At 68.9% G+C, this 7,912-nt stretch overlaps 1 protein-coding gene across 5 annotated transcripts in view; it reads right to left on the reverse strand.

Moving 5' to 3' along the window:
- The window catches only part of EIF4G1 (eukaryotic translation initiation factor 4 gamma 1), a 20,862-nt gene extending 13,437 nt beyond the window's left edge, over window positions 1-7,425 (reverse strand). For 3 of the 5 annotated variants that reach the window (XM_085320424.1, XM_085320423.1, XM_085320422.1), the window contains exons 1-7: window positions 7,352-7,425; window positions 5,522-5,630; window positions 5,308-5,394; window positions 4,945-4,977; window positions 2,899-3,072; window positions 2,414-2,513; window positions 178-290 (exon numbers count right to left, since the gene is read on the reverse strand). In XM_085320424.1, the coding sequence (XP_085176550.1) occupies window positions 178-290; window positions 2,414-2,513; window positions 2,899-3,072; window positions 4,945-4,977; window positions 5,308-5,394; window positions 5,522-5,596 (582 nt within the window). In that variant the 5' untranslated portion in view covers window positions 5,597-5,630; window positions 7,352-7,425. Of the gene's footprint in view, window positions 1-177; window positions 291-2,413; window positions 2,514-2,898; window positions 3,073-4,944; window positions 4,978-5,307; window positions 5,395-5,521; window positions 5,631-7,351 lie in introns of those variants that run through there. The other 2 variants (XM_085320425.1, XM_085320426.1) reach the window with 2 other exon arrangements.
- Window positions 7,426-7,912: the final 487 nt, after the last annotated feature.

A 7,912-nucleotide genomic window follows, 5' to 3' on the forward strand; every position in this document is an offset into this window, starting at 1 on the left:
CGAGCCCCGGCCCGGCCCCGCACCTCCGCGCCGCGGGGCCGGCGCCTGCACTGCGGACCCCCCGGCGAAGGGGGCTGGCGCCGGCAGCGTACCCCAGCGTCGGAGCTGGCCCCGACCCCCACCCCCCAACCCAGCCCGAGTTCCCCCCYGCCAGCCCAGGGGCGGGCGGCTCCTTACCGTCTTGCGCTCTCGCTTCGGGGGAATCGGCGGCTGCTGGCTCATCATGACCTGGGCCGTGGGGACCCCCGCCGGGAACTGCTGCACCCCCTGGGCTGGGTAATAGGCACCCGCTGGAGGAGAGGAGAGAGGGTGAGAGGGGCCGGCCAGCCCAGACCCACCGAGTTCACCTGCCCGGCACGGAGAGCCCCGGCCGTGGGGATCCCAGCGCCTCCAAACGCAGGGGGGCTCCCAGGAGCAAGGGGAGCCCGTGCCGCCCTCCAGCAAACCCCGACTGCATTCGTCCCGGATCACCCCAACCTGCCCGACAGGCCCAACCAAATTCCTTCCCYGTGAAGCAGAGCGTCCCCGCGCCGCCCCCACGCCTAGCTACTGCCCCACGGCTGGAGTCAGGCCCCAAACCCGCGGCTACCTGCCGAGCCCAACGGCCCAGCGCAGAGAACGGCCCCTCCGGAGAGGAGGGCCATGCCCGGGCGCAGGAGTCCCGGCTCTGCCGGCGGCTGCCTTCCTGCCGGCTCCCTTATCTCCCCCGAGCCAGCGCTAGCCCCAGGGCGGCACCACGCAGCCCCGTCCGCACCCTCCATTCACACCCATGCCGAGGGGGCTCCGCTCCGCTCAGCCCCGGGGGCCAGACCCTCGGCTGCCGCCCAGGCTCACCCCAACAGCACGAAAGGATCCCCGGGCCCGAGGCAGCACCGGGCCCTGATCCCGGCCCGGCATCTCCCTCAAAAGGTGCTCTGCTCTTTCCGAGGCATCGGCGATCCCCGAGAGCATCCACCCAAAAGCACAGGGAACGAGGAAAACGGGGGAAACAGGCCAAGGGAAGAGGTCTGGCGGCTGCCGAGGCTCATCGCGCTCTCCGGGGAAGGGCCAGTGACACAGATGCCAGCGCGCAGGGAGAGACAGGCACAGCTGGGCCCTGGCCCCCTCCCAGCTCCAGCACTTTCCCGGTCGTGCCAAGCCCGCTCAGCACGAGCGGGGACGCTCCAGCGACCGCCCCGCCGCGGCACCGGGGACCCCTCCCCTGCCCGGGCAGGACGCAGAGCCAGCCCAGCCTGCCAGGCGGAAGCGGCTCCTTCCGGGGGGGGGGAGCGGGAGGGAAAACCGACCTGGCGGGAGGGACGAGGCAGCCCCCGCGGGAGCGGGGAGCACGTGGGCAGCGACACAGCAGGGGGGAAGAGCGACCCACGGGGACAACCCGGGGACGCCGGAGCAGGCAGCGTGGGTGGCTCCAGGCCCCGGCACTCGGCCGGGGGYGGTGGGAAGGCCTCAAACCCTGGGAGTGGCAATGCTGGAGGGCAAAAGAGCCAAGGGGAGAGGCCCGCAGAGCGGAGACGCCCGCGGGATACCCCGCGACTGGGCACTGAGGAGCAGAGAGGCCAGAGCCCGAGCGCTCGGCGGAGCCAGCCCAGCCGGCTGCTGCCTGGGGCCGCTTCCTTCCTCCGAGGGGCCTGTGTCGGCCGCGGGACAAAAGCGAGGGAGGACGGACACGTACCTGGCTCAGGAGAAACCCATCTCCGCCCCGGTTTGCTTTGCTGCCGTGCCGGGGACGGGACGGAGGCCTCAGCTCACATTTCTGTGTCTGCAAGGCCTCCCGGGACAGACCCAGCCTAAATATAGTCACGGCCCGGGTGGCCACATGCGAGCGGGGGAAGAAGGGGGGGCCGCTCACACGGGCGCTCCCCAGCTGCAGGGGAGGGCAGGCACGGAGCAGCCACGGCCCGGGCCCCTTCCCCGGGCAGGCCCCGCCACCCCTCAGCCCYGTTGGTTTAGCTGGCCGGGGGGTGGGGGCGAGCAGGGGGAGAAACGGGAGCAAAGCTGGGGAGCAGCAAGCACAGAACAACTGCTCCGTGCCTTCCGCCCCGCCGCAGCGACTGGAGGGAGAGCAGGGGATAAAGTCTGCCCTGCATCTCTGCCAAGACGGTTAAACATTAAACAGCACAGATTTGGAAAAGGGGGTGGGAGGCTCAGGGTAGACGGAGAGGTGGGACACGACGTGCACACAGYGCACTTCAGTGCTGCAGTGGGAGAAGCACACCACCTCCTGTCCCCCAAAACACCCTGTAATGTTGTCACTAGTCACAGAAATGCCCCCCTCCACGCACACCAGTCAAAAGAGGTGCCTGCGCTCTGAATTTGGAGGGGCTACAGGGAACCCAAAGTCAGAGCAGCAAAAGGGACAAAGTGCTGCAGATAGAAAGCCAACGGCGAGCAAAGAAATCCCCCCAGTATGTACCGTAAGTCCCGAACTCTGTAGGGCTAGCTCCAGGGTAAAAACCGGGGGCACCAGGCTGCACTGGGTACTGCTGGGTCGGGACAACGTACGTGGAGCGACCCTGCAAAGAAAGGTCTGTTACCACCCTCTGYGGGCACAGGTGTAGCCCCAAAACCTCGTCGCAGAGTACCTCTGCCTGCCGGCCAGCCTGGCAGCAGGGCAGGGAGCAGGACCCTGGCAAACTGGGCATCACGCATCCCGGGGGCTGCCCACAGCACCCCACCGGGGCTGGGGAAGTAGGGCGGGGGGGGGAGAACCCAGCACTGCTTGCTGCCTCTCTGCAGTGATGGGCAACACCCTGCTCTGCTCGGTTCGTGCCTGCAGAGCCCGGGGACCCCCTCCACCACCCCCAGAGCAGACCTGGGCTCCAGCCCTAGCTAATGTCCCTGGTGCCCACCGCAGCCCCCTCCCACAGGGCCCAGGGAGGCCAAGGACACAGCCCTCACCTGTCCGGGAATGTAATACGCTCCTTGGGAAGGTGTGTAGGATATCTGGGAGGGTATCATCATCACCTGGGAAGCAGCTGGATACACATGGGCAGGCGGGCCAGGCCGGGCCGTCGTGTTACTCTGCACGCGAGACGCGCTCGTGGGAGGCTGCGCCCTGTTCTGGTAGAAATGCTTCGGGAGAGACGGGGCACAGCGTGAGGCGGGGAGCGCCAGCGCCAGCTGCCCGCTGGGGCCCGACCCAMCAGAGGCGCCCCCTCTCCCGCCTCCTCCCGGAGCGGGGCGAGCAGGCTCGCAGYGAGCACCGCCCCAGAAGTCAGCCCGGGCGCAGGGAGAGGGGGAGCAGTCCTGGGCAGAGATCTGAACAGGGGAGACCCCCCGAATCAGGACCGCAGCCTCCTCAAGCCCAGCACGCGGAGCTGCCGCCCTCCCGGGCAGCCCGGATCGGCACCATCCRGCCCACACGCACCTGCGGGGCCGCCTGGGTCCATCCCGCCCAGCTCATGCCCGGCACAGCCCCCTCCCAGCCCGCCGGGGGCCGGCGGCTCCAGCGCCCGGAGCCGGCCACGGCCGCACGCAGCTCGGCGGCGGGTCCCGGCGTGCCCCGCACCGGGGACGGGCACGCGCACTGAATGCTGGGACCTGTAGTCCCGCTGCGCCCGGAGCCGCGCTGGAGCCGGACAGCCGGGACGCGGGGAGCCGGCCAGGGCTCCCTCGGGCCCCGCCTGCCCTCCCTCYGGCTGTCTTTGCTCTACAGATACGTCTCCGGGCTCAGACGGGCGCTGCAACCAGACCAAGACGTCGGGCAGCCCCGCCGGAGGCTGTTCCAGCGCGGCACGGAGAGCCCGGAGTGGAAGCATCCGCACACGCGCCCCATCTGCTCAGGGCAAGGCTGGGAAGGGGCACGGAGAAAAGCATTACCTGAAGAGACCTGAATCCTCCCTGTTAGCAAGCGCACGCATACAGAGGGAGAGGGGAAAGAGAGAGACAGGAGTTACCCGCCACCGTGTTGAGACAGGACCCGGAAGCAGGTGGTGGGTGGAGGACGGGCCAGGGAGGGGGTGGGAGTGCGAGCCCGGGGCCACAGGGCTGCTAAAGGGAGGTGGAAAGCGGTCGGTCGAGCTCCAAGCCGGATGCCGGCACCCGGAGCGACGTAGCAGCCGTCAGCCGGGCAAGCAGGAGGCCGGGGAGCCCTTCACCTCGTGCGCTCGTCCTGCATCCACCAGCGCCACAGGGCACGGGGAGCTGCCCACTCGGCCGGGGCACTTTGAAGCCTTGACTGTCCCTTTGGCGGTCCCTACAGAGCTGGAGGGACCCGGACACGCCAAGGGAGGCAGGATTACACTGAATCTGTCCCCGGCAGCCCCTCTGGTAYAGARGGGCTCGTGGAAGCTCAGAGCCTTYACTCACACTCCCAGAGGAGGTATGAAGCAGGACAGCTAGCAAAAGCAGCATCACTAGGATCTAGGGGGCCACATCCAGCCCCCAGTCTCCTCCTAAGGCCTCCAACATCTATGGCCCAAGGGGCCATCGGGTCCCAGCTCCACCACAGCTCCAGCCTAAGAGACCCACTGGGTGCTTCCAGCCTACTCACATTGCACTGGTGCGGTGGGAAGCCATGCCCATGGTGAAAGGGTTTCATCATCCCCAAAGTGACATTTTAGCTAGGCTAGGCCAGCAACAGCAGCACTGAGCCACCTCAGGGGGCAGCTGCAGCCTTGGGAGACCCCCCTCCCCCAAGAGCGGGGGCACAGGCAGAAGCAGTGGCCTGGACCAAGGGTTAGCACAGACACAGCCACATGCTCCAGGCTTCATGCAAGAGCAACCCCAAGGAACTCGGAGACACTGCAGCGAAACTCCCTCAGCAGCCCAGGCCGAGCGGGCGTCCCCGCGCCACCCTCCCCCAGCCCGCACCACCAGGCTGGGGGGTCCCCGCTCCCCACGTGCCCCGGGCCCCCTTTGCCCAGGGTAGGTGTTTCTGTGCAGTGTCGGAGCAGGGTGCTGCCCCGGGTGCTCAGCATGCGGGGTGGAGGGGCTGGTTAGTACCTGCTGGTGAATAGCACGAGGCCCTGCTGGAAACTGAGAGAGGAAGAGAGCAAGGTTTGGGGAGGGGGAGGAAGGAGAGAAGAGCAGTCACTTGGTGGGCACCCCACCTGGGGACACATGCCCCCACCCCAGGGCCAGGAAGGAGGGACAAGACCCCAGGGCACGCAGGCAGCGCCAGCCACAACCCACATTTCAGGCAGTTCCCCCTCGCACACGGGTCCCACGGGGCACGACCAGGCTCCCGGCTCCACCGCGCACCGATGCGGCCACGGGAGAGGAGCGCGGGCTGCTCGGCCAGGCGGCYCCGGGAGCAGACAGGCTCGCCGAGCCCCCCACCCCCTCTTCCCCGGGCAAGCCCCTTACCTGTCGCGGCTGAGAAGGCGTATTCATTTGTGAGGTCGGTGCTGGGTTAAAAACCACGGGTGCCGTCTGACCRGGTGGGAACGTCGACTGGAGGGAGGCAGGGAGGGAACGCGTTGGCCAGGCCGAGGCGGGACAGAGCCCCCCAGCTCCCTCCCCGGGGCCCCAGCTTGAATCGGGGAGCCGCCCACCCCAAGCCCACCGGAGGGGCTGTTACCTGTGGAAGTCCGGGAGAAGGGGCAGGGTGCGGGGCTGTCGGGGCTCCTCCTGTGGGCTGTGGAGCTTTGTTCATTTCATGTGGTTGTGCATAAGGATCCCCTCGCTATCTGCGGGGCACACGGACAGCGGGYGTAAGCCGGAGGCTGTCTCCGCGACCCCCCAGCTCTCTGCCCAGAAGCCCTGGCCCATAGATCTGCCACTTCTCCAATGCAGACCCTAAAAATGGGACATCCCAGCCCCCTCAACCCAGCCAGGGCACAGCTGGAGACATTCGCTGTCCCCCACAAACTGTCCCCCAGCCATGGTACGGACACCCAGGAATCTCCTCCTGTCCCCACTGGGGTGCACAAGCCAGGAGAGGCGTGGGCACGGGCCGTGGGACTGGCCCACCTGCCTGCTTCGAGCTGCCCTACAAGAAGCTGCCCCCAGAGATGCTGCAGAGCCTGGCTGGGGGGCCCCGCACAAGCGAGCACCAGGAGAATCGCAGCCTGCTGGGAACCACGATCCCTGTCGCCAGCACCCAGCCAAGAGGCCCAGGCCGCCACTGGCTCCAGTGGCCTGGGTGGGCCCCACGGTACCCCGGCGTCAGCCGGGGACCAGCTCCACCCCAGCTGACCTACTAAGAGCTTCCCCCGGCCGGCCAAACCTGTTCCTGCCAGTGGCATCGAGTCCCCAGCACGCACCACAAACGCCTGCCAGGGAGGGGAGGGGAGGGCAGGGAGCAGCTCCCACGACCCCACGGCACCGATGCTCTGCCCACTGCCCCGCCCAGGGGGGCCCGCAGCCCCCCAGGCGCTGCCGGCACCCACGTGCCAGGCAGCCCGGACACCCTCCTGGCTCTCTCGTCCGGCTGCGGCCGTCCTCCCAGCCGGATCCCAGGAGGGACTTGGCACCCAGCGCCGCTCTCCCCGCCCCAGTGCAAAGGCCGCCCAGGAAAGGAAGCAGCAGAGGTGCCCCCCGCCCCGGGAGGTGCCCCCTCCATCCCCGCAGCAGCTCAGAGGGCCGGCCGCGGCCAGGGCAAGCGCAATCCCCGGCCGGACCACCCGAAGGAGCAGCCCGAAGGAGCAGCCCGTCTTGTGCCTGCCTGTAACCTGACGCCGGGCCGCGTCAGCGTTCGCGGTCCTGCCGGCCCCCCAGCGCTGCGGGCTGGCCCCGGCGGGGGCATGGGGCGCCCCAGCCCCACTGCGGGGCASTGCTGGGCACATCCCACCAATGCTACTGCCCAGGGGCCTGCCTGCACCCTCAGTCCATGGGGCACCTGGTCCCCTGCACCCCCAGGGCTGTGACCCCAGCACAGGGGGGAAGTGGGGGGGGGCACAGACCCAGCACAGCCTTTGGGGGTACAGCAGGCACCAGAGCCTCTAGCCCAGCCAGGGATCAATCCCACTCCGATTTCAGGCCTCAGAGTGGGCTGCACCCCACAGCACTCGCCCTGTCCCCTTAGTCGGGGCACCAAGGGCCAGGCAGGGGCCCCGGGAACCCGCTCTGGYACCCCASCGCCCAGCCACTGCCTGGCTTGGCYGCRCGCCCACCGTGCGTGCCCAGACGCCCCTGCCCTGCCCAGCGCCGGGAAACGGCGGCGTGGGCCATTTTAAAAAGACAGATYGGCATTGGCACAAGTTACTCGGAAAAGGAAGGGGGGAGGAGGATTAAAACACAGAGGGGATGGGACCGGGGAACTCCTGGGGACAACCACGCTTTCTGAAAACCGCCGTGCCCTCGGAACCGCACCGGTCTCCCCACCACAAGTCTCGGCGCCGACAGGCAGCAAACCCGGCTTCCCCGGCCCCCCAGCACAGGCACCACCAGCAGAGAACTAGATACTCACCCCCCCGCGGGAAAAACCTGGGCCGACTGAGCGGGCCTGCAGAGACCTTTCATCCGACTGACTTGGAGAGAAAGGAGGAAAGAGAGAGGGAGGAAAAGAGAAGGAGAAAAGGGAAGGAGGGTGAGGGGGGAGAGAAAAATCAGCCTGCAAACCTGCCAGCGCAGGGAGGGGGCGGCCCCGCGGTGCAGACATGGGGGACGCCGGGGCCCGGCTGGGAGCACGAGGCCGCCGGGGCTGGGCTGGGCCGGGCCAGCCGGGCTTGCTGCAGTGCAGAGCCGCCGAGCCCCGGAGCACCCAAAACCCCACCCACAGGCACGGCGCGTGGGGCCTCGCGCCCGGAGCCACCCTGGCGCGCACTGCTGCTGCYGCCGCCGGACCCCCGCCGCCACCGCCGGCCGGCGGACCCCCGCTCGCGCCGGGCCGGACGCGCACAAATAAGACGTCCGGGAAGTGCCGGCACGGGGAGCCGGGGCCCTCGGAGAGRGCCGGGGGCAGAGGCAGATGCTGGCTAGGAGGGGAACGGGAACAGCCACTGATGTCTGGCGAGAGGAGGGAGCCGCT

This window comes from Rhea americana, unplaced genomic scaffold (assembly GCF_003343005.1).
Source record: "Rhea americana isolate MKP2758 unplaced genomic scaffold, rheAme1 scaffold_634, whole genome shotgun sequence".
Classification (NCBI taxonomy): domain Eukaryota; kingdom Metazoa; phylum Chordata; class Aves; order Rheiformes; family Rheidae; genus Rhea; species Rhea americana.